Consider the following 27110-nt stretch of genomic DNA (forward strand, 5'->3'; position numbering starts at 1 on the left):
AATGGAGAGGATTGGAGTGTATCCACAGGAACAATACCTAGGAGATGGCATGGGTCTGGTTGAATAACACCTGTGATGTCCTGTTTAACATGGAGAACTTCACACCAAAATATGCAAGTATCCCTGGCTGCAGTGTGCAATTCAGGGCTGGGCTCAATGTGGACGGAGTCAAACGTTTGACCCCGTCCACCTTTTTGTCCATCTGATATGACAGTCACACACTGAACACACACGTTTGCGCAAGGCACACATTGAATTCAAACATATTTAAATTTTGAAGATCGTAAGAAATATTATAAAGTACCAGCAGATGTGTTAACACGTTTTGTTTCATGCTATGAGACAAGCTACTGATGTTGTTGTGAACAGACTTATGTATGTCATGTACTGTTAAAATTGTTGATAAACGTTAACTTGAATTATATTTCATTGAGCATATACTGTTACTACCTATCCTGATTTACAATGCTATTTACTTTCCTCATGAGAATGGAGACAGACTATGCCATATAAACATACTGACAAGCTGAATGTGCTTTGTACATTGAGTTATACCAGCTCCAGTAAAGAGATCAGAGACTCGGGTGACTTCTACGTCATCTTTACTAAACAACATAACACAATTAACACAGCAGACAAAAACAAGGTTTGACCACTCCTCAAAAATGGCTTCACTCCTGCTCCTCAAAAGAGGCAAAGACAAGTCATTTTCTTGTTGTCAACTGCCTCCACATAGAACATCTCAATCTCTGTAACATGACTGGTTCCTTGAGGAGAATATTTTCCTCTTCATCCAGTCCATCATACAACCATAGTTCTTTAAGGGTTGTAATGGGGTCTTCCCCGTCCATCCCAATTACACTAGGGAGGGAAACAGTGCCTTTAAATGTTTGGAGTTTGCACCACCTTGCTGCCTCTAGGGTGTCGCTTAGAAGAACATCTGCTTCCATGAAGAAAAAATAATAAATATTAAGAGTAGTGCCTCATTGGGTGATCAAGTGAAATTACACCCCACTTTCACAATACCACCATGCAAACAAAAGCCACTATTACTAAAAGGGGCTTTCAGTGATATCTATAACTACTCACCAAGTCATCACAACTAGTATATCTTGCCATGCATCAAGCCTTCAGTATTATACACAGTAGACTACATACCCAGTTCACAGCTCCTAGTTCACCATGCATCAAGCCTTCAGTATTACACACAGACTACTTACACAGTTCACAGCTCCCAGTCCACCATGCTACAAGCCTTCAGTATTACACACAGACTACTTACCCAGTTCACAGCTCCCAGTTCACCATGCTACAAGCCTTCAGTATTACACACAGACTACTTACCCAGTTCACAGCTCCCAGTCCACCATGCTACAAGCCTTCAGTATTACACACAGACTACTTAACCAGTTCACAGCGCATTTTGTTTTCAGTATCGTCTAGAAAGAAAACAGATTGTGGTTATTAAGTAATGTAAGGGAACCTCTAGGGATGTGTGTACAGGAATGCACCTTACTTTAGCTAATAGCCTATACAGTACCTGGTCCTGCAGAGCTGGATGCTGATGTGACTTCTTGGGGGGACATCTACATCATCCTGAAATATATTGGAGAGGGGGGGTAAGTGTAAACATTGGTTTAAGACTATACCACTCATCATGACACCTACCTGTAGTGCGTTTTGATTTCACCGCCTTTTTCGATCTTTCAACCTCTCTTCTTCAGACCTTAGTTAGTGAATGACATGCATTCAATATGAACATATATTCAGGTCAGCCTGGCCACAGTGAAAATGATTAAGAATGCAAATGAAATTGAATGTTCAAAACTTACGGCATGGGAAAGTTCTGCAGGAAAACTAGGCACCACCGTTGCCTAATTTGCTGCATGTTTTCCTTTAAAAGAAAATCACACAATCGGATGATTAGCCCAAAAAACATATCCACTAGTGATGAGAATTTCATAATTTATACATACCTCAGTGAAATCACACTGTGCTTCCATAGCAATGTACAGAGCATACTGTAAGTTAAGTTTGATAGTTATGTTAGTTAGTTATTATAACTAATAATAATAATAATAATAACTCCCCTCCAGGAATATATTTCAGGATGTAGAAGACACAGCATGTCATATCAGCATCCAGCTCTGCAGGAGTTTGATGTATGAATTGTGTATGTAGTGTAAAAACTGTAGGAAATAGGTCCCAAAAAATGTCAAGAATAATAAACAAGAAAGTATGAGCAATAAGTGGGCTTTGCATGTGGCAAGCACAGAAAAAAAACTTTTCATATCTTATAACAGAAAATAGGACTTAGTGAATAGCCAGCATCTTACCATCAAAACAAACACCCCACAGTTGTTTGAGAAACCTTGCTTTGGTAGGCCTTGTGGTGTGAACAAGGTACAATTTTCAATAAAGGAATGACAATCAAATGGTACAGTTCAGTGGAATAATTTAAAGGAATATCTAACCTGATCATCCACACAAAGTCCTCCAAGGTCCAGGGGACAAGATCCGAGCAATGTTTCTGAACACAGTGTATGTGAAAGTAAAGAAAAAGTACATTAACAGCTTTTTATACTTCAGCATGCATAACAGATTTGAAACTGAATTAGCCCAAGTTTTTTTCACAACATGTATGGGTGTTGCTCGACCAGAAAATGTATTTGACTGCAAACACACCATTTCTCACATCAATGCACTCACATGCCAAAAATCTTTCCTTGGACACGTTTTGAAAGCAATTTGTATGCTTTCTTCATAAATGTGTTTTGAAGTTTTTAAATTACCGTTTGCATTGTGGACAAGTTACAATGGCTTTTCTTGACTTGCCATGTATGTTGGGACCAGGTGATTTCATTATTGTATATACTATGTGTAGGCTGTGTAGACTCGCTATGTGTAACTAAGGGAATGGCATCAACAATACACATTTAGAGCCAGCCAAACACAAGGCATACATTGAAGAAACACAAATCAACAATCAAATCGATTACATAACTGTACATGTAAACCTAGGCTTACTGCTCAAGTAGGCAAATTTGTCCAAATAAGATTCCCTCATTGTGAGCAATTAGCTAGCTCACGTGCAAATGGGTCCCAATAATGACCATAAATCCAGGTAGTTTCAAATCCTTAAGAAGGGGTCGCTTCAGTAGTCAATGTGGATTGGACAATGTTTCGCAGTAGATTTAGGCTACTGTTACTTCTTGGACCTTGATTCCTTCGCTCTCACTCCTGGGCCCAACAATTTGCCACTTACATGCTGACCATACTGCTTGCGTCACGTGCGCTGCAAAATAAATTGAAACATGTTATTTAATGATTTCGCGCCAACGAGCGTCTGCGTTGCCAAGCGCTAAAATAGAAGTCAGTTCTATTTGTGACGCTGAACGCGGTGCAAGTCCTGCCTCTCCCATCTCCTCATTGGTTATACCCACGTGGGTGATTGAAAGATGAACTGAGTTCGATCAGTCATCGTGGTAACAATGAAAGTTAGATGCCATATAGTCCAAAGAAGAAAAAGCCTGGAAGGAGGTGATAACTAGAAATTATTCGGTTGACCGTTTGTGTGGATTGTCGGAGTAGAGGACCTTGTGCATTTCATGTAAAATAACAACTCAACGTTTATATCCCTGGACAAATTAGCTAGCAACAGCAAGCTAGCTAAATAGGACAAATTAGCTAGCTAGCTAAATTGCCATAAATGTTTAATGCTTTTCGACCTGTCCCCAAATTAATATAATTGGTTCAGAGTATGTTTTGATATTTCAACCGGCGTCTCGTGATCGCGTTTGGTGTGGGGGAACAAAATCAATTCACGCACAATGGCGCGCAGCCGTTTTGGGTACGGTGTTAGTCGGCATATTTTTTTCTTGCCGTTCTGTGGGCTGTCTCCATGACCAAAGGTGTAGCAGCATCGATTTCCAAGAACTCCCTCACCATCTGGTCCACAAATGTAGACTTTTTCCGCCCTCTTTCTGCATTGGTTGAGACCCCCAACATTTGAATATATTATTATGACGCAAACGGTTTTTCAACAATTCTCCCTTTTGCAATTCCTCTACCTGGCCCATTAAGTAGTTAATAGCCTGGTCTTGTTGTATTAGCGTTTCGCCATGATCCTCATTTTACTTTTCAATGTGGGTCATCCTGTTAAAATTTTTCTCTAGAGTAGCCTTCATGCCATTGATAGGTTTACATTTTGCAGATTGAGGTGGCTGTTTGTCGTCGAAATAACTTCTGTTCTGGGACTGGGAAACTAGTCAGGATCAAGGGAAAGATGGAGCAAAGTACAGCTAGATCCTTGATGAAAACCTGCTCCAGTGTGCTCAGGACCTCAGACTGGGGCCAAGGTTCACCTTCCAACAGGACAACGACCTTAAGCACACAGCCAAGACAACGCAGGGGTGGCTTCGAGACAAGTCTCCGAATGTCCAATTGACGATACGGCATGTATAACATCTCATAAATTTGGTCTACAAGAGTTTCAACAATGTCAGATATCCTGAGGTTGTTGAAGATATGTACAGCCTTTTCCATTGCATGCATTAAATATTACAACTTCAATGGGTAACCAATGCAAAATACCACTTAGCCATTGTAAATAAGAATTTGTTCTTAACCGACTTGCCTAGTTAAATAAAGGTTACATTAAAAGAAATACAGACTAAACTTCTGTTTCAATTGCCAGGACGAAGAGAACTGAGAAACACTTCACGCCACTTTGATACAGCTACTAGAAGTGACTTTCATAGCAGGTTAGGAGACTGAGGTTAAGGTTAGGAGAAGGGGTGAGAAAAAAAAAGCGGAAATAGTACAGTTTGTCCCTCGAGTTGCCGTAGCAAGTGTGTACTTAATCAAAATAGTCTGAATTCATCTAACTCAAATCTCATTTTAACATTTTTAGGTCTTAGTCGTGCACATTTGGGTCACATACAAAAAATCTTAAATTGCACCATCTAACCCTGCACCTATACACTATCCCCCCCAAAACCGCGATCCTACACCAGGCTGCCGGCATGGGAGGATGTAACCCCTTCTCTCAAAACTTCTTGTAGATTTTCTGCACTAAAATCTCACCCAAAATATTTATCTGTTGCTACAACTACCACATATACAGTATCTTCTGTGATCTCCGCTCCGCAGTGCAGTTGATCACCATGGCTATAAACGAAATAAATCCAACCTTACTAAAACTCATCCTCTCTGGATCTCTCTCAGGCCTTCTCACTGGGGGGCTTCCAGTTGAATCACGCACCCTTGGGCTATCCTCTACTCTCTTCACTTTCATTCCCACTCAAACTCTGGCAATCTCAGCCTGTCTCTCTTTCACAGGGCACTTCGGCCCCAGCTGCATGGGCACCCCCACAGTTGACACACAGTGCATTCTCTATCCCAACTGTACACTCCCTCTGACTATGCCCTCCTGCACATTTCTCACACTGTGGGATCTTCCTTCTACACACTGCTGCAACAGGTCTGAATCCTTGCCACGTAAAGCACAGTCAGTAGCAGGTTTGGAACATATGCCCTGACAGAATAGAAAAATATAAAGTAACCGAACCTTATCAGGTAGACACTCTGTGTCAAAGCTCAATAAGACAGACAGGGTATTCTCAGACTTGCCATTGCCACCGGGTCCACGTCTCACTAACCGGCGGGTCACAAACACCAGGAACATTATTTTTCATTTGATCCACCTCTACACTCAACGCTACCCGACTGAGCACCCCTTTGAGCGGCGCTCTGTTCGTTCCGGAGAACAAAGCACGCCACAGGTTTCCTCTGGGTGGAGGATGCACAAAAAATAAACAAATCCACTTCTCGAAACTTTCACGTATGTATCCATTCCCAGTTTTCCCTTTACCCAGCTTGACACAACGTATGCGTCGGCCAAAAAGTAGCAATCCACTCTTTCCAAAAATCTCACTCCCACCATTCCAAAATATTCTCCGGTAGGATTCACAGGGCAAACATTGTAAGTCTTTACCACACCGGTCGCTGCAGGTAGGCCCACTTCATCCTGGTCTGGCTCATACTCAGAGAGCTCACCACTGCCAACCGACTCCATTTTGAGATTTTCAAGAGAGCAAGAAGACGTAAAGGTAAAGAAGTAAAGTTACATGGTTTGTATTTAGGACACTCTGGAGTCGAAGGTCTGAACTTACCGCCATTCTTATGCATTTGAGTCATCGCACCTCCTTTGCAACAATGTTGCAATGTGTCATCGTCTCTAGTTCAATGACAACCAACACTTCATTGAAGAATCCCTACTGCTAACCAATCACCGACGAAGGGGTGTAGACTTCGGCTACCGAACTTCGGCTTGCCTCAGGAAAAATCTTGTGCACGAACAGCCGAAAAAATGCTTGCCTAAGACCAAAACAGTGACAAAATGTAATCAATCTATGCACGCCATAAACTGTTTTGGATGAGAAGCATGCGGACGCCTTAATACCCACAAGGTGGCGTCCAAACCTCAGGCCTGCTGGAGTTTATCCATTGAGGAAACAGTGAGGTAGGCCTGTTTCCACCACATACTATTGCAATACTACTATCATTATTTCAAGTAAGAAGTACAATTTTACTGGATATTATTCGCATGCTTTTTGGAAGGACTGGGCACCAAAAATATCTTCCAAAATGAACTGCACTGTGGAAAAGAATAAAAAATTCACAGAACAGGTGTAGGTCCAGGCCTGATGATTGCATAGGCTTACTTGAGTAAATAGTTGTCATTTTAAATCATTCAAAACAGACTTTTCAGCAACCAATATCGTTGCATTAAATGAAAAATATATAAATTCTGCAACAAATACCTTTTTATTATAAATCTGAACAAATGCATTCCATGATCCTAGAAGTATTCAATTCAAATGAATCTCAATCAATCAAATGTATTTATAAAGCCCTTTTTACATCAGCAGATGTCAAAGGGCCATACAGAAACCCAGCCTAAAACCCCAAACAGCAAGCAATGCAGATGTAGAAGCACGGTGGCTAGGAAAAACTCCCTAGCAAGGAAGGAACCTAGGAAGCAACCAGGCTCTGAGGGGTGGCCAGTCCTCTTCTGGCTGTACCAGGTGGAGATGTATAACAGAACATGGCCATTAAGGCCAGATTGTTATTCAAGATGTTCAAACATTCATAGATGACCAGCAGGGTCAAATAATAATCACAGCCATTGTAGAGGGTGCAACAGGTCAGTACCTCAGGAGTAAATGTCCGTTGGCTTTTCATAGCCGAGCATTCAGATGTCGAGACAGCAAGTGTGGTAGAGAGGAGGAGAAGGTCGAAAACAGCAGGTCCGGGACAAGGTAGCACATCCGGTGAACAGGTCAGGGTTCCCTAGCCGCAGGCAGAACAGTAGAAACTGGAGCAGCAGCACGACCAGGTGGACTGGGATAGCTAGGAGTCAAAGCCAGGTAGTCCTGAGGCATGATCCTAGGGCTCAGGTCCTCTGGAAGGGAGAGAGAGAGGGAGCATACATAAATTCACACAGGACACCAGATAAGACAGGAAAATTACACCAGAGATAAGACTGACCCTAGCCCCCCCGGCACAGACTATTGCAGGATAGATATTGGAGACGGGTGGGTCGGGGGACACTGTGGCCGACGATACCTCCAGACAGGGCCAACCTGGCAGGATATAACCCCACCCACTTTGCCAAAGCACAGCCCCCACGACTCTAGAGAGATACAGACCACGAACTTACTACCCTGAGACAAGGCTGAGTATAGCTCAGGAAGATCTCCTCCACCGCACGAGCCCGAGGGGGCGCAAAACCAGACAGGAAGATCACGTCTGTGACTCAACCCACTGAAATGATGCACCTCTTCTAGAGACGGCATGGAAGAGCACTAGTAAGCTAGTGACTCAGCCCCCGTAATAGAGGCAGAGGCAGAGAATCCCAGTGGAGGGGAGCCGGCCAGGCAGAGACAGCAAGGGCAGTTCGTCGCTCCAGTGCCTTGCCGTTCACATTCGCACCCACTGGGCCAGACTACACTCAATCATAGGGCCTACTGAAGAGATGAGTCTTCAATAAAGACTTAAAGGTCAAGACCGAGTCTGCGTCTCTCACATGGATAGGCAGATCATTCCATAAAAATGTAGCTCTATAGGAGAAAGCCCTGCCTCCAGCTGTTTGCTTAGAATTTCTAGGGACAATAAGGAGGCCTGCGTCTTGTGACTGTTTGGTCCTTGTAGATATGTACGGCAGGACCAAATCGGAGAGATAGGTAGGAGCAAGCCCATGTAATGCTTTGTAGGTTAGCAGTAAAACCTTAATCAGCCCTAGCCTTAACAGGAAGCCAGTGTAGCACTGGAGTAATATGATCAAATTTGTTGGTTCTAGTCAGGATTCTAGCAGCAGTGTTTATCACTAACTGAAATGTATTTAGTGCTTTATCCAGGTAGCCGGAGAGTAGAGCATTGCAGTAGTCTAATCTAGAAGTGACAAAAGCATGGATTAGCTTTTCTGCAGCTTTTTGGACAAAAAGTTTTAGATTTTTGCAATGTTACTAAGATGGAAAAAAATCTGTCCTTAATTTTCTTTATGCTCGTCAAGAGATCAGGGTCCAGAGTAACGCAGAGGTCCTTCAGTTTTATTTGAGACGACTGTACAACCATCAAGATTAATTGTCAGATTCAACAGAAGATCTTTTTTTCTAGGGACCTAAAACTAGCATCTGTTTTATCTGAGTTTAAAAGTAAAACATTTGCCGCCATCCACTTCCTTATGTCTGAAACACAGGCTTCCAGGGTAGGCAATTTTGGGGCTTCGCCATGTTTCATTGAAATGTACACCTGTGTGTTGTCCGCATAGCAGTGAAAGTTGACAATGTGTTTCCGAATGACATCACCAAGAGGTAGAATATATAGTGAAAACAATAGTGGTCCTAAAACGGAACCTTGAGAAACGTTAACTTACAATTGATTTGTCAGAGGACAAACCATCCACAGAGACGAACTGATATCTTTCAGAAGAATGAGATCTAAACCAGGCAAGAATTTGTCCGTGTAGACCAATTAGGGTTTCTAATCTCTTAAAGAATGTGGTGATCGATGGCGACAAAAGCAGCACTTAGGTCTAGGAGCACGAGGACAGATGCAGAGCCTTGGTCTGACACCATTAAAAGGTAATTTCTAACCTTCGAGTGCAGTCTCAGTGCTATGAGGTCTAAAACCAGACTGAAGCATTTCATATACATTATGTCTTTGAGAAGGCAGTGAGTGGCTGCGCAACAGCTTTTTCAAAAAAATTGAGAGGAATGGGAGATTCGATATAGCCAATCGTTTTTTAAAAAACATTTTCTGGGTCAAGGTTTGGCTTTTTCAAGAGAGGCTTTATTACTGTCACTTTTAGTGAGTTTGGTAACCATCCGGTGGATAGGGAGCCATTTATTATGTTCAACATAGGAGGGCCAAGCACAGGAAGTAGCTCTTTCAGTAGTTTAGTTGGAATAGGGTCCAATATGCAGCTTGACGGTTTATAGCCCATGACTATTTTCATGAATGTGTCAAGCGATACAGGATTAAAAAAACTTGAGTGTCTCAATTGATCCTAGGTCCTGGCAGTTCTGTGCAGACTCAGGACAACTGAACTTTGGAGAAATGTGCAGATTCAAAGAGGAGTCTGTAATTCGCTTTCTAATGATCATGATCTTTTCATCGAAGAAGTTAATGAATTTATCACTGCTGAAGTGAAAGCTATCCTCTCTTGTTGAATGCTGCTTTTTAGTTAGCTTTTTGACAGTATCAAATACATTTTGGATTGTTCTTATTCTCCTCAAATTAGGTTGGAAAAAATAGGATGGTCGAGCAGTAGTGAGGGCTCTTCGATATTGCACGGTACCGTCTTTCCAAGCTAGTCAGAAGACTTCCAGTTTGGTGGAGTGCCATTTCCGTTCCAATTTTCTGGAAGCTTGCTTCAGGGCTCAGGTGTTCTGTACACCAGGGAGCAAATGTCTTGTGACATGTTTTTAGGGTTGCGACTGCATCTAGGGTATTATGCAAGGTTAAATTAAGATCCTCAGTTGGGTGGTTAACCGATTTTTGTACTCCGACGTCCTTGGGTAGGTGGAGGGAGTCTGGAAGGGCATCTAGGAATCTTTGAGTTGTCTGAGAATTTATAGCACGACTTTTGATGATCCTTGTTGGGGTCAGAGCAGATTATTTGTTGCGATTGCAAACGTAATAAAATGGTGGTCCGATAGTCCAGGATTATGAGGAAAAACATTTAGATCCACAATATTTATTCCATGGGACAAAACTAGATGCAGGGTATGACTGTGACAATGAGTAAATCCAGAGACCTGTTTGACAAAACCCACTGAGTTGATGATGGCTCCAAAAGCCTTTTGGAGGTATCTGCCATGACTACAAGGTCCGATAGGAATTCAGGGAACTCAGTGAGGAACGCTGTATACGGCCCAGGAGGCCTGTAAACAGTAGCTATAAAAAGTGATCGAGTCGGCTGCATGGATTTCATGACTAGAAGCTCAAAAGACAAAAACGATTAAAAAAATAAATCATTGTAAATCGAAATTTGCTGTCATAAATGTCAGCAACACCTCCGCCTTTGCGGAATACGGTCACTAGTGTAACCAGGAGGATAGGCCTAATTTAACATTCATCAGGCTTGAGCCATGTTTCAATCAGGCCAATCACATCAAGATTATGATCAGTCAGTGGCGACCCGTCATTCAGGGCACCTGTTTTGAGCCCAACATTTTTTGCAAAAAAAACAGTCACATCAGTTTGTAAACAATTAAAATATATATCATTGAGTTAAAAAAGCCACATACAAACATGGTCTCTTTAGTTGAGTAAGGCAGGTCCAAAATGCAGACAGCCAGGTGTAGCGGTGGTAAGGATTCACTCCATGATGCTGAAAAGACAGCTTTATGTAGGCCCTAACAGTTCGTGAGCACCGTTTGTCACCATTATAGTGCAATTAATGTATTGTTTAGTGTTGTGTAGTGACTTTGCTGGCATGCATCTAAAACATTTGAGTTTGCCCCACCAAGATTTATATGCTAAAATCGCCACTGTGATCAGTGATTAGTTGATTGACTATGACTGCCTTGGAAGTGAGGGATCTAACATTAAGTAACCATATTTTGAGATGTGAGATATCACAATCTCTTTCAATAATGACAGGTATGGAGGAGGTCTTTATTCCAGTGAGATTGCTAAGGCGAACACCGCCATGTTTTGTTTTGCTTAACCTAGATCGAGGCACAGACACGGTCTCAATGGGGATAGCTGAGCTGACTACACTGACTGTGCTAGTGGCAGGCTCCACTAAGCTGGCAGGCCTGCTGCCTGGCCTGCACCCTCTTTTATTGTGGAGTTAGAGAAATAAGAGCCCTGTCTATGTTTATAGATAAGATGAGAGCACCCCTCAGCTAGGATGGAGTCCGTCACTCCTCAGCAGGCCAGGCTTGGTCCTGTTTGTGGGCGAGTCCCAGAAAGAGGGTCAATTATCTACAAATTCTATATTTTGGGAGGGGCAGAAAACAGTTCAAATCGAAGTTTATTTGTCACGTGCGCCGAATACAACAGGTGTAGACCTTACAATTAAATGCTTACTTACAGGCTCTAACCAATACTGCAAAAAAGGTATTAGGTGAACAATAGGTAGGTAAAGAAATAAAACAACAGTAAAAAGACAGGCTATATACAGTAGCAAGGCTATAAATGTAGCGAGGCTACATACAGACACCGGTTAGTCAGGCTGATTGAGGTAGTATGTAGATATGGTTAAAGTGACTATGCATATATGATGAACAGAGAGTAGCAGTAGCGTAAAAGAGGGGTTGGCGGGTGGCAGAACCAGCAATTGACTTGTGAGACTGCTGTAGTGCTCATCACACCCCCTTACTGGGAGGGGGCCAGAGACAAATACTCAATGCCGACATCTTTCTAGCTGATTTACACGCTGAAGCTATGTTGCACTTGGTGACCTCTGACTGTTTCATCCTAACATCGTTGGTGCCGACGTGAATAACAATATCCCTATACTCTCTAAACTCGGCAGTTGTAGCCTTAGTCAGCACCATCTTCAGATTAGCCTTTACGTCGGTGGCCCTGCCCCCTGGTAAACAGTGTATGATCACTGGATGATTCTTTTTGAAGTCTATTGCAGGTAATGGAGTCGCCGTTGACTAGGGTTTTCAATTTGTCAGAGCTAATGGTGGGAGTCTTCGGTGGCTCAGACCCCGTAACCTGAGAAGGCTTGGCCTCTGACTCCGACTCGTTGCTTAATGGGGGGACCCGGTTGAAAGTTTCTGTCGGCTGAATGAGCGATACCGGTTGAGCATGCCGAGATCATTTCTTTCCAGAAGCCTTGAGAAAATTGTCCTGCTGCGGGGATTGTGTGGGGGATTTATACTACTATCTGTACTTACTGGTGGCACAGACGCTGTTTCATCCTTTCCTACACTTAAATTACCCTTGCATAACGATTGCATCTGAAGATGTGCTTGAAACATGGCTGTGCTTGAAACATGGCTATCCTCACCATAAGGCGATAGTTCTGTATATTATGAGTACAGCAACTGCAATTAGATGGCATAGTGTTAATGTTACAACTTAGCTTTTTCGGCTGGTGGAGGTCCTGTAGAACAATGGCCAGATAAAGCGTCAGGGGTGAAAAAGTTGAATGAAAAAAAGTAGAGCGAGGGGAAAAAAAGACGTTGGTAAATGTATTAAAAGCAAAAAACGAAATGTTTGGCAGAGAGCCAAGTAGCAACAAACAGCACAATTTAGGACCCTAAAAATTAAGTTGATATAGTTTTCATGCTATAATATCTCAATGCAGAGGTCAACTGTAGGCCATTTGTCACCTTGTCAGATATCAATCCAATTTGTGATGGCTTGAGCTTTTGACTGATTCAAGAGAACTGTCCACTTCTCCACTGGTAAAACATCTATTCCTCCTCCCCCCCCCCCCCTCCCCTCCACTTCTTTTAGTCAATATTGAGCACACTCAGCTGAAGGCAGTAAGGGTGCATTGTGTGACAGAAAAGGACACTGCTATCAAACAATGTCCCAAGAATGCATTTGAGGCCCTATCATGTATCTATGTGTACAAGTGGTGGGCCTCGCCAGTCAAATCAGCCTTCCCTATAGAGGCCCAATTTAGGATTATTTTTCCCCATTCATAACCCAAAAATGTTTATTGTTTTACCTTTGTTCAAATGTAACATGTGCTCATGTAAAATCAATGAATGAATGAGGAATAAATTGATGTAGTCAAACCATCAAAGAACTGGCAGCATAGGCAACATTAAAAACATCAAGGTTTTACACAAACATTTTTAATTCTATTTCAGGAGACCGATAAATATAATGTATGACCGGAGCACTTAATGTCTCTAATTTGCTCACTGCTACTGTAACTCGACACATTGTCTCAGCTGCTGCATTGCTATAACTCGATACTATCATTGAAACAATGTATGAAATATATATTTTTTGCTTTCAATTAAACCAAACGGTAGAGTGGAGGGTGAGGCCCTCTGCTGGATGGAATGCACACATCAGAGCTACATTTACAATGAAGAACTTCATGAATAGGGAGGCACTCCTCTTTAATTGATATCATTTCTCTTCATACTGTATGTGTAGCAACTACTACTTAATGATCAACCTCGAGAAAAAAAAGGACACGATATTATTTTATGTGTATAAATGTAGTTGAAAGTATTGTACAGATAAGTGAAAGGGCCACATTGAGGCAACTCCCGCCCTGTTTTACATTCATACACATCGTCACTTTTGTTTTGATTTTGTCCACTTTGCTATGGAAACCTTTTTTTCTTCACAAATGTGCTAATCCCTGTCAGTTGTCTCCGTTGCTGTTAGGCTATGTGATCTGTCCCTAACTCCATTCTCTATTTTTGTGCTTCCTTGTGCTGCCAAGCCCCTGACGTAATGCTTCGTGTTAATTATTAGCATGTGGAAAGCAATGCCGAGACTCGCCTGTGGTAAAACAAGAGTAGCATAACTGTAGGGAGAATAGTTAGTCAAGATGGCAAAACACACAGATCCGGAGTGAAGGGGCACCGCTCCCCGTCCTGCGACCAAAACAACCGATACAACCGTGCCTGGAAGTGAGTAGCCTAACGTTTTAACAATTTTCTTTGCAACTTTTAACAAGCTTCTGGAGTATTTTTGTAGACTCTTGTTTGAGCTGCTCTCTTGTTGGCTGTCCAGTAGGGACACCTGCAATATAGAAAATGTGCTAACTACTAACCTAAAAAAAAAAGTGATACAATAACACTTTTTCTCGGAGAATACAAATGTATCCAGCTGGACATTTTATTTTGTAGACATTGACGGTTGATATTTACGCGTATAAATAAGCGTCGGAATGGTTAACGCGCGGTTCTGGATCGCAGGAGTTTATGGAAACTAGTATGAATATGTGTAGAATTTACAGTGTAGCATAGCTATGCATCGGCCACATTTTGGGAATATTCTAGACTCCGCATTTGAACTCAATTATGTCATGTAGAGCCAAGTATTCATTTTCTTCGAGACGAATCGCATCACCTCCACATTTTACAAATGATCTAGCCTATCCTCGGTGCTTTATGTGGGGCTATGATTGCCCCAATGCTGATGATGCAAAGTGGCCGTTTTTGAGACCCGTTAGTGCTGACATGGGGACTTTATTTTAACGTACGACATTGAATACGAATGCGGTCTTTTCATGCGAGGTTATTTGTGTCGCGTCGACGTTGGCAGTCCACAGATTATACAGTCTACAGGCTATTTTCACAACGATGTGTGGTGGAATTTAGTCATGTATGCTTCATCATATAGTACAGCACACCGATACTTTGAACATAACTCATTCATAGACGCTAACTACCTTTAGCGCCTTTTGACGATAGGCTTCGATCTACTGTTCTGAACGTTAAAACACATTACTTGCGGTAAAGTTTTTGGGGAAAAAAGGACATATCTTTCATATCGGTGAGAAATAATTCTCAATTCAAATGGTGAAATTACTACACACCTTTTTTATAGGGTTAGTGTTCCCACACGGCCATATCTCCATGTTACAGCGCTTGCTCCTGACACCTGTGTGTGACGGTGTCCACATACATGGGTTCAGTTTGCTCCTAGGTGAATCGAACGTATGTGCTTGCATAGGCTACTCCCAAAATACCTTCGCTTGACAAATTAGAAAACTGTTTGTCCCTCTTGAGCCACCATAGCAACAACATAGTAAGAAACACTTCCTCAAAATAGTTTGAATGATCAAGAAATCTGTCAAGGAGGTCTTGGGGTATTTTCACACAGTCCTTTTCACACAGTACTCTTGGGTAAAAAAAATTAAAAGAAGCTAAATAACTGGGGTCTCTTTGTATTCACACTTGCCTGAGGACTCAACTGCCAGTTCACGTAACCCATTTTGTTTTTTTTAAACTAGGCAAGTCAGTTAAGAACAAATTCTTATTTACATTGACAGCCTAGGAACAGTGTGTTAACTGCCTTGTTCAGGGGCAGAAAGACAGATTTTTACCTTTTCCGCTCTGGGATTCAATCCAGTAACCTTCTGGTTACTGGCCCAACACTCTAACCACGAGGCTACCTGCCGCCCCTTTTGTTGTCCGAGTCCTCTTTGCATTCATATTGCTATGTTTGAAAGGAACCAAGATCTTTTTCCAACATTAACTCAATGTACTCTGGGACAAGCCATTTCATCAATGTGTTTTTTGGACAGCTAGATATGCCTACTTACATTTTGTAATAATTGTAATCAGAAGATAGAGAAGACATGTAAATATTATTGGTAACAGAATAAATAATGCTGTAATTGAAAATTGTACAGCTAATCTGGGCTACTGCCCCTTTTATTTGCTATAATTGATTTTGTATGCTACAGTATTTTGTGATTCTTACCAAATATGTTGTCTTCTCACAACATTCAAACCCCACAATCGAATAAACAGCTTACGAAGCTCTCTTATAGATCAGATATTGCAAACAAATAATCGGAACTAAAAACTACACACATATTTTGGAATTTTTGTGCGTCTTTGACAATCGCTAATCAATATCCAAAAATGGCACACGTTTTTCCCGCAAAACTGCACATAAAAATTGTATCTCTTGTGGCACCAATGTGAGAGGTTATGGCAGGGGCAAAGGTGTTGCAGTAGTGTGTGTAATTGGAGCTTTGTGTTCTTATTGCCCTAAAAAAAGGATCCGTCTCAGTTCTGTTTGCTTCTGGGAGCTCTTTTGAGGGGTCTGAGTTCCTTTTGGAATGTTAACCATTCACCCAAAATTAAGCGAACTGCACAGAGTTCATAAAAATTGTCTGAAAGGGACCAAGTGTGAAAACACCCTTAATTGTGCAATTTTACATCTAGCTAAGATGTTTGGTGCAGTATTTTTCAATCTTTCGTTGAATGATAACAAACACTTAATGTTCCCACTCCTACTAGAATAAGCACTGTTGACCAATCACTGAGGAAGAGGAGTAGACTTCGGCTACCGAACTTGACTTGCCTCAAGAAAAATGTGTGCTCGAACAGCCCGAAGAAAAACCTGCCGAACACCAAAACTAACAAAAACCTCACAAAAATATGTCCTAATATATGCACTAACTTCTTTGACTGGGAAGCATGTGACAGGCTATAGCGTAACTGGGGAGGAAGTGTAGTTCGTCAACTGGGGGCACAGACAGTGTATGTCTCTGTGCAAAACTGCTACAGATAGTGATTCTTTTTTATTTGAAAGATTATTTTTTGCTGATTATGCCCTTTTATCTTTCATATGTTTTGCAAAGAATGGTTATTTCTAAACATTTAAACACAGTGTCGGAATTGTAGTTCACACGCAGCCAACCATGACAATCATATTTTTTTTGTCCAGGTGGTGAATACCACATCTATACGGTAGAGCGTAACTACTTTTAGATGAAAAGTATGATACATACAGGCTTTTTGCAGTAATGAATAGGTGTCACTAATATCGTGGTTTTCAATGGAGAACAGTTTCTTTTAAATAATCGTCTATTTCAAGTCTGCGGAGAGCAGTGTTTGCTGAAGCAACGGGCACTGTCACATTTCCTCAGTGTTTGGTTTTCACGGTTGGTAAAGACTTTGCTGGATGGGTTTTGAGACGCCGTGTGTGCGTGTGGGACCATGTCTCTCAACCATTTATTTCCATAATTTCAGGTCTAAGGGGGATCCCTGTGGAAAATGGCAACAAGGGTAATGCTGGTGTGACAGCGCGGAGTGCAGGAAGAAAGCTGACTCTCCCGTCTGACTGTTAACCCCTGCCCTTTGGCAGATGCACCAAGGAGAGCACCTTGCTCCCCTCAAGCTGAAGCTACACTTGCAATGCTTAAAGCCCGGATGATGATATGCCACTTGAACTAAGCACACCTACTGCCGTCCACTCAACATCAACAACAGAAACAGGCAAAGAGAAGAGCACAACCAACCCTAGAAAGCCAGAGGAACACAACACAAGCTTTGACCAAAGTTGAACCACCACAGCACCAAGACCTCCGTTAACCTAATTCTCTCGTGACACCGGGGGGGGGGGGGGGGGGTTCACTCTAACTGGTTTCCCCGTTCTGCTTAGTGCCTGTTCCCCAGACCATGATGTTTCGCGACCAGGTGGGTGTCCTGGGAAGCTGGTTTAAGGGATGGAATGAGTGTGAGCAGACGGTGGCTCTGCTGTCGCTGCTGAAGCGGGTGTCGCGGACCCAGGCCCGCTTCCTGCAGCTGTGTCTGGAGCACAGCCTGGCCGAGTGCACCGAGCTCCACGTGTTGGAGGGGGAGGCCAATAACCCAGGTAGGCACACTGACACACATTATCTCCATCTTGACTGTCCATTGAAGTTGATGATTACCAATGGCTGTGCTCTGTTGAAGTTGGGGAAGGGCTAGTGCTTCTGGTACCGATGCCACTTCACAAACACTCACACACAAATGTGAAGGTATGTCATTCCCTATAACAGCCTTACGCACTTCTACAGACAGCGACGGGTTAACCGTGCCCATTGCCCAGTCAGTGTATTGTGGCATGGTAACGATGAGGCCATTGTACTAGCTGGCCTCGCACCATCTTTGAATTGGACACCAGATCATACATGACTCCAGTGCTCTGCTGTGGGGATAAATCAGTTAGGGGGTCTGGTTTGTTGCATCAGGCTGGTACGTGGCTATGGAAACACCCTGGCAACCAAACTGACTCATGAAAAATAGAGTGGAGCTCTGGCTGGTGTGCTGTGATGATGAGAAAAAACACTGTGTGTGTGTACTGATCTGATGTCTACAGCCGTATAGCTGGTACCACCACTGTCTGTCTGCACTGCCTTAATACACATTGATTAGAAACCGTCTGTTAAGATGGATACGTTATAATTTTCTCCTACACACACATAAATGCACAGCATGCACACACACAGCAACATGGGATTCCCATCAGAGTTTATAGTGGGCAGTGGCTACCTCTTTTAGCCTCACCTTGCTTCTCTCTCCACTGTGTTCTCCCAGTTATACAAGGAGGTTGTAATGCAGTATGGCCCCTTATTGTTCAATATAAATATGGACGTGTTGCCATAGACTTCCAGTCGTTGCGCTAACGCGAGTAAGCAATTAGTAACTTTCTTCAAACTGCACATAGAGACATAAAAATGCTATCCACTAGTTACATCTGATACTGGGGAAATAGATAAAGGGCTTCTTTGGCAAAATCCCCAAATATCCCCTTAAGCGGGTCACTCCCAAGCCCGAGTCAAGTGTTCACTGTCAGAGATCAGAGGAGGCAGAGAAGACTCAGCTAGGATGGGTTCAAATCATCAACTCGTGGGTTTATAGGAATAGTTTAGCTCCATTTGGGATCATACTGCTTTAAGGAGCTTGTTTTAATAGTCGGCTGGTCCCATATCTGTTTGGCCAACTCTTATGGTCATTGTCATGCTGAACAGATCTGGGACCAGGCTAGTAGTTGTACAGTGGTGGTGAACTGGACATGCATGTGACTATGGATCTTGACGCTATGAAGTGTAGCCAATCGGCTGCTCAATGGGTACATCCCATTACCTCTGAATATCTGCCTTCCTTGTTTCTCTTACTTCATGAAAATTGATGTGTAAATGGACCGGGTATATTTTCTCATTGCTGTTTTCACCAACTGTATTAAATCCATTCAGATTAGCAGTCCTGAAGAAGAAAGTGCAAACAAATAAAAATACAACCTAAGACTATTAGGAACACCGTTTTATAGCTACTTAGCTATTTGTCTGGGTCTCGCCACGCCTGTCAGTCTCACCTGTGTCAGCCTGTGGTCGACCCTGCTTCCGTTGACTCAACAAGCTGAGCGTGACAGTCGGCAATGCCCCCAGCAATGGAACATTGTTTCAGTGCTGCTGCAATGTTGTCTATGGATCAATTATGTGGCTATACATAGTCTTTCTGGAATGTAATGACTACTGACTGTCTTTGCTCTCTGTCTACACTGATATCAAGTGTATGCCAGTTGTTTGAATCGTATCTATTGTCATGTTTTTAGTCATCTCTTCAGACACAGAAGTGTTGATGGAAAGGATTTTTTTTTTTAAATCATCTCAACTAATAAGCTAATTGGCTCAGGCATATTTTAGATGTGTAAGTTCAACACTTGTGGTTGTCGTCAATTTTCTTTTTAAAGTTGTGAGAAAATTGGAATAATATCCGTCTTTGTGGTAGAAATGGAAGCCTGTGGCCCTCACAGGGTTAATTTGCAGCTGGAAGCTCCAAGTTGAGTGGAAAGGCGCAACTATTTGGAAAGTACTGTACTAATGAAAGGAATCCACAATGACCTACTTATTTCACTGCGTGAAGAGGCTGCCTTGTTCCCCTGAATAGAGTGATGCAACTTATTTTCTGCTTGTCACAGCATCAAGTCAAAAGACTATGTATGTGTGTGAGAAAGAGACTGGGGTGAGGGAGAGGGGGATTCATTTTAGTCACTCGTTGATATTACATTTTCAGATTTGGCAGAGAGATTTGGGATTTTGACTAGGTTCAAGTAATTTGATTTGCTATTTTGAGCACCTAAAATAGAGAGATATCTATAAGCACATACACTACTGTTCAAAGGTTTGGGGTCTCTTAGAAATGTCCTGGTTTTTGAAGGAAAAACACTTTTTTGTCCATTAAATACCATCAAATTGATCAGAAATACAGTGTAGACATTGTTATTAATGTTGTAAATGACTATTGTAGCTGGAAACGGCAGATTTCTTTTTTTAGTGGAATATCTACATACAGAGGCCCATTATCAGCAACCATCACTCCTGTGTTCCAATGACACGTTGTGTTAGCTAATCCAAGTTTATCATTTTAAAAGGCTAATTGATCATTAGAAAACCCTTTTGCAATTAGCGTTGTACGAGATCTTCAATTTCTCTCATGGAATAGCCTTCATTTCTCAGAACAAGAATAGACTGACGAGTTTCAAAAGAAAGGTCTTTGTTTCTGGCCATTTTGAGCCTGTAATCGAACCCACGAATGCTCATGCTCCAGATACTCAACTAGTCTAAAGAAGGCCAGTTTTATTACTTCTTTAATCAGGACAACAGTTTTCAGCTGTGCTAACATAATTGCAAAAGGGTTTTCTAATGATCAATTAGCCTTTTAAAATGTTAAACTTGGATTAGCTAACACACCATGCCATTGGAACACAGGAGTGATGGTTGCTGATAATGGGCCTCTGAACGCCTATGTAGATATTCCATTAAAAATCAGCCGTTTCCAGCTACAACAGTCATTTACAACATTAACAATGTCTACACTGTATTTCTGATCAATTTGATGTTATTTTAAATGTGATTTTCTTTTAAAAACAAGGACATTTCTAAGAGACCCCAAACTTTTGAACGGTGTGTGTATGTATTTTTATTTATTTATTTTGGAGTTAATGGGTAGAGCTGATTTTAATTTCAATGCTATTTCCTCATTGGGTTTCTACGTAAGAGCATTATCAGACCTGTGCTGATCGAAGCTCAGTGCAAGTCATTTAACCTAAATCTAGTATATTTTTTTCTGCTTTGTGGAGCAGTCTGGCTTTTCAAACATGGCTGTTTGGGGTATGTAACATTTCCTCCCCGATATAAAATAAATCTTTAGGCCATACCCGGGGGGGGGGGGGGGGGGGGGGGCAGGCAATCAGATCAAGTTTGAAGTGGCTGAGCATTGTCCTGTCTAAACAGGGGTCTTTAGGCTGCCTGAGTGGCGCAGCGGTCTAAGGCACTGCAGTGCTTGAGGTTTCACTACAGATCTGGGTTCGATCCCGGGCTGTGTTGCAGGCGGCCGCGACCCGGGAGACCAATGAGGTGAAGCACAATTGGCCCAGCGTCGTTAGGGGAGGGTTTGGTCTGCCTGGATGTGCTTGTCCCATCGCGCTCTAGCGACTTCTGTGGCGGGCTGGGTGCATGCATGCTGACACGGTCACCAGTTGTACGGTGTTTCCTCCGACACATTGGTGCGACTAGCTTCCGGGTTAAGCGGGCATTTTGTCAAGAAGCAGTGCGGCTTGGCAGGTGTTTCGGGGGACGCATGGCTCTCGACTAGAGGTCGACCGATTTATTTATTTTTTATTTTTTTTATTCTTTTTTAATTTTCTTTATTTTTTTAAGAATTTTTTTTTTTCTCCAACGCCGATACCGATTATTGGAATACCTGAAAAAAAGCCGATACCAATTAATCGGTCAATTGTTTTTTGTTTTTTTATATATATATAATACTGAATGAACACTTATTTTAACTTAATACATAAATAAAATCTATTTTGTCTTAAATAAATAATGACGATTGCTCAATTTGGTTGAAATAATGCAAAAGCACAGTGTTGGAGAAGAAAGTAAAAGTGCAATATGTGCCATGTAAAAAAGCTAACGTTTAAGTTCCTTGCGCAGAACATATGAAAGCTGGTGGTTCAATATTCCCAGTTAAGAAGTTTTAGGTTGTAGTTATTATAGGAATTATGACGCGTCGACTATTTCTCTCTATACCATTTGTATTTCATATACCTTTTGACTATTGGATGTTCTAATAGGCACTTTATTATTGCCAGCCTAACCTCGGGAGCTGATAGGCTTGAGGTCATGAACTGCGCTGTGAATCAAGCATTGCTAAGAGCTGCTGGAAAACGCAGTAAAGTTTGAATGAATGCTTACGAGCCTGCTGCTGCCTACCACCGCTCAGATTGCTCTATCAAATCGTAGACTTAATTATAATATAATAAACAGAAATACGAGCCTTTGGTCATTAATATGGTCAAATCCGGAAACGATAATTTTGCAAACAAAATGTTTATTCTTTCAGTCAAATGCGTAACCGTTACGTATTTTATTGAACGGGTGGCAATCCTAACATGCTGACCAGACCGGACACGTCGCGTGCACGAGCGTCGCAAAATAAATTTAGAAATCCATGTTATTCAATTATTGCACCCACACTGCTCGTGTGCGCCAACGAGCGTCTGCGATGCCAAGGGCTAAAATAGAACTCCTATTTCTGACGCAGATCGCGCTGAAAGTCCTGCCTCTCCCATCTCCTCATTGGTTTATAGAAGCAGGTACCCACGTACCATCTCCTCATTGGTTATACCCACGTGGGTGATTGAAAGACGAAATGTTTTGCCGGTTGTCGTGGTAAAAGTGTAGATGCCAATCACCATATAACTTCAAAGATGAAAAAGCCTGGAAGGAGGAGAGATGACTAGAAACGATTCGGTTGGCCGTTTTATGTGTGGATTAAATGTCGGAGTAGAAGACCTTGTTTATTTCAGGTAAAATAACAACTCAATGTTTATATCCCAGGAGAAATTAGCTAGCAACGGCAAGCTAGCTAAATAGGACAAATTAGCTAGCAAGTGCAAGCTAACTAGCTAAATTGCCATACATGTTTAATGCTTTTCGACCTGTCCCCAAACTAATGTCATTGGTTCAGAGTTTGTTTTGATATTTTAACCTGCGTGTCGTGATCGGTGTAGGGGGACAAAATAAATGTATGCATGATAGCGCACGTGCGCAGCCGGTTTGGGTTCCGTGTAAGTCTAAATAAACTTCTGTTTATTGATTTTAAAAAAAAAGGCATTGATGTTTATGGTTAGGTACAATCGTTTCACGAATGTGCTTTTTTCGCAAATGCGCTTTTGTTAAATCATCCCCCGTTTCATTCGATGATAAATTAACAGGCACCGCATTGATTATATGCAACGCAGGACAAGCTAGTTAACTTCTTGCGGATTAGTGGGACGCTACCATCCCATTTCGACAATTTCCGGTGAAATTTCAGAGCGTCAAATTAAATTACTATAAATATTAAACTTTCATGAAATCACAAGTGCAATACATCAAAATAAAGCTTAACTTGTTGTTAATCCAGCCAAGGTGTCAGATTTCAAAAAGGCTTTACGGCAAAAGCAAACCATGCGATTATCTGAGGACAGCGCCCAGCACACAAATGCATAACAAATCATTTTCAACCAGGGAGTTGCGACACGAAAGTCAGAAATAGCGATATAAAAATGCCTTACCTTTGAAGATCTTCTTCTGTTGGCACTCCAAAAGGTCCCAGTTACATTACAAATGGTCCTTTTGTTCGATAAATTCCTTCTTTATATCCATAAAAACTCAGTTTAGGTGGCGCACTTCAGTCAATAATCCACTCGGTTTCCCTCCTTCAAAATGCATACAAAATGAATCCCAAACGTTACCAATAAAATTATCCAAACAAGTCAATCAACGTTTATAATCAAACCTTAGGTACCCTAATACGCAAATAAACAATAAAATCTAAGACGGAGAATCGTTATTGTCTTTACCGGAGAAAAAAAAAAAGAACGAGCTCTGTCACATGCTTGGAAACACTACAGCCAAAATGGGAGCCACCTAGAAAAACTACAATTTCTGGCTCATTTTTCCAAAAACCAGCCTGAAATTCTTTCTAAAGACAGACATCTAGTGGAAGCCCTAGGAACTGCAATCTGGCACGATTTCGCCCTATTATAAAAGTGACAGCCATTGAAATCAGTGGTAGGCCATTTCAGTTCTGTTATACTCACAGACATTATTGTAACAGTTTTAGAAACTTTAGAGTTTCCTATCCAAATTTACCAATTATAATCATATCCTAGCTTCTGGGCCTGGGTAGCAGGCAGTTTACTTTGGGCACGCTTTTCATCTGGACGTTAAAATACCGCCCCCTATCCCAAAGAAGTTAACCTAGTAATATCATCAACCATGTGTAGTTAACTAGTGATTTATTTGAAGATTGATCGTTTTTAAAAAATATGAGTTTAATGCTAGCTAACAACTTACCTTGGCTCCTTGCTGCACTCGCGTAACAAGTGGTCAGCCTGCCACGCAGTTTCCTCGTGGAATGCAATGTAATCGGCGTCCAAAAATGCCGATTACCGATTGTTATGAAAACTTGAAATCGGCCCTAATAAATCAGCCATGCGGATTAATCGGTCGACCTCTACTTTCGACTGTCGCCTCTCCCGAGTCCGAACAGGTGTTGCAGCGACGGGACAAGAACGTATCTACCAACTGGATATCTTAAAATTGGGGAGAAAAAGAGGGGTGTGTCATAGAGCCTCCGTGTGTGGCACAATTTTAAGATCTATCTAATCAATGGAAGATGGAATTAAAGTTATAGAATTATGTGTTTTAAAGAAGGATAGGCTACAACGACCAAGAGTCAACAGGTAGGCTGCTACTTAATATTCTGAATGGAGTTGTTACTTTATTTGTAGCTTGGGGATGAGAAAGTGTATGCACTACAGCCTCAATTAGCCTAACTAGCTAACGTTAGCTAGCATAACTAGCTTCTCCCGGTTTGATGCAGTCAAGACAGGTTCTATGTAGTCATATGATAAATAACCTAGCTATGGCAGCTATTAGTCTACTGTAGCGCAAGTCTGATTGGTTGGTTGCTGTCTCTCCCTCCCTGTGTCACTTAACTGTGGTGTAATTACAGACTGCAATTTCTTGATATGGGTGTTCCCTGATATCAGAGAATGGCCATTGATACCTGCCATTGGTCAGTTCTGATGTTATGAGACTGAAGATTTCTCGACACAGATGATTTGTTTACATAGCAGGTTGGGATAACTAGCGTGGCAGGTAAGGTGAATTGGCGTGGCAGGTAAGGAGACTGAGGTTAAGGTTAGGAAAAGTGTTAAGGTTAGCTACAATGCTACTGTTGTTAACTGTTGTCCCTGACACAAAAGAAACTGCTACGGACCAATGAGTATAACTTGATATCAAGAAACACCTATATCAGAATACGCCCCAAATTGTGATCTGCAATTACACCCTTCTTGTGTCACTCACTCACCGCCCCTCTCCCGCCTGCTAGAGCGGCACCTCTCTCTCCCTCCTCTCGCGCTTTATCAGCTCTGGTTAATAAAGTAGCTTAAAAAAATAACTTTATCTGCTGCTTCCCTCGCTCAAATCAACTCAGACCGGGTATGGATCCAACCAGGTCTATACGGAACTAGTCTAGTTGTCGTCGGGTCTGTTTGGAACTGATCTCGTATATTTTACAAAAATATTTATTAGAGGTCGACCGATTAATCGGAATGGCCGGTTTCAAGTTTTCATAACAATCGGTAATTTTGTCCACCGATTTGCCTATTTATTTATTTTTTTTAGCCTTTTTTTAGACTTGTTTTTTTATTTTTTTTTACACCTTCATTTAACTAGGCAAGTCAGATTAAGAACACATTCTTATTTTCAATGACGGCCTAGGAACAGGGGTTAACTGCCTTGTTCAGGGGGGGATTCGTTTTTGCAACCTTCCGGTTACTAATCCAATCCAATGCACGAGGAGCCTGTTACGCGAGGGCAGCAAGAAGCCAAGGTAAGTTGCTAGCTAGCATTAAACTTATCTTATAAAAAAACTATCAATCTTAACAATCACTAGTTAACTACACATGGTTGATGATATTACTAGTTTATCTAATGTGTCCTGCGTTGCATATAGTCGATGCGGTGCCTGTTAATTTATCATTGAATCATAGCCTATTTCGCCAAACGGGTGTTGATTTAACAAGCGCATTTGCGAAAAAAGCACTGTCGTTGCACCAATGTACCTAAACATCAATGCCTTTCTTTAAAATCAATAAACAAGTATATATTTTTAAACCTGCATATTTAGTTACTATTGCCTGCTAACATGAAATTGTGCCACATCTCTAGCGTTCATTGCACGCAGAGTCAGGGTATATGCAACAGTTTGGGCCGCCTGGCTCGTTGCGAACTAATTTGCCAGAATTTTACGTAATTATGACATAACATTGACAAAACATAACTCGTAAGCATTCATTCAGACAGCACTTTCGTGCGTTTTGCCAGCAGCTCTTCGCTGTGTTTCAAGCTGTTTATGACTTCAAACCGGGTGGGTATAATTTGTGGAACGTTCCAACAGGAATCTATTCCAAAACCTTCTTAAATAACAAGGTTGCCAAAAAACAACGCATACAAAGTTGTATAGCGGCAGAATAAGATACCGTGTAGTGAGTGGTCTATTTATTACTCATCACGTTTATTCTGAAAAATGTCTGTCCTCACTCTGGTTGCCTATGGACAAACATTAAGAATAAGCTACGTGGTGAGTTGATGCCTATTCGGCAGCTAGTTAGCTAGGTTTGTATGCGTTGCTACTTTGTATGCGTTGTTGGTTGGCAACCTTTTACTTTATGTTTTTTCGAACAGATTCCTGTTGGAACGTTCCACAAATTATACCCACCCCTTCAAGCCTGTCAACTCCCAAGATTAGGCTGGTGTAACCGATGTGAAATGGCTAGCTAGTTAGCGGGGTGCGCGCTAATAGCGTTTCAAACGTCACTCGCTCTGAGACTTGGAGTAGTTGTTCCCCTTGCTCTGCATGGGTAACGCTGCTTCCAGGGTGGCTGTTGTCGAGGTGTTCCTGGTTCAAGCCCAGGTAGGAGCGAGGAGAGGGACGGAAGCTATACTGTAACACTGGCAATACTAAAGTGCCTATAAGAACATCCAATAGTCAAAGGTATATGAAATACAAATCGTATAGAGAGAAATAGTCCTATAATAACTACAA

The 27110-nt window shown here is 41.8% G+C and overlaps 1 protein-coding gene and 1 long non-coding RNA gene across 7 annotated transcripts in view; one reads left to right on the top strand and one right to left on the bottom strand.

Moving 5' to 3' along the window:
• Window positions 1-585: 585 nt before the first annotated feature.
• LOC106610615 (uncharacterized) lies at window positions 586-2046 on the bottom strand. The gene is made up of 2 exons (XR_014378692.1): window positions 1669-2046; window positions 586-1596 (listed from the first exon to the last, which is right to left on the bottom strand). It is a non-coding gene; the product is annotated as an uncharacterized LOC106610615 (long non-coding RNA).
• Window positions 2047-13845: 11799 nt separating this feature from the next.
• Window positions 13846-27110, top strand: part of LOC106610612 (protein Smaug homolog 1) — an 82783-nt gene continuing 69518 nt past the window's right edge. For 3 of the 6 annotated variants that reach the window (XR_014378693.1, XM_014210016.3, XM_014210017.3), the window contains exons 1-2: window positions 13848-14126; window positions 17208-17832. Coding sequence is in view for 5 of the 6 variants with exons in the window: in XM_014210016.3 (XP_014065491.2) it covers window positions 17637-17832 (196 nt within the window). In the remaining variant the exon portion in view is untranslated. Of the gene's footprint in view, window positions 14127-17207; window positions 17833-27110 lie in introns of all 6 variants that reach the window. The other 3 variants (XM_014210019.3, XM_014210020.3, XM_014210018.3) reach the window with 3 other exon arrangements.

This window comes from Salmo salar, chromosome 09 (genome assembly GCF_965601325.2).
Source record: "Salmo salar chromosome 09, fSalSal1, whole genome shotgun sequence".
NCBI classification, from domain to species: domain Eukaryota; kingdom Metazoa; phylum Chordata; class Actinopteri; order Salmoniformes; family Salmonidae; genus Salmo; species Salmo salar.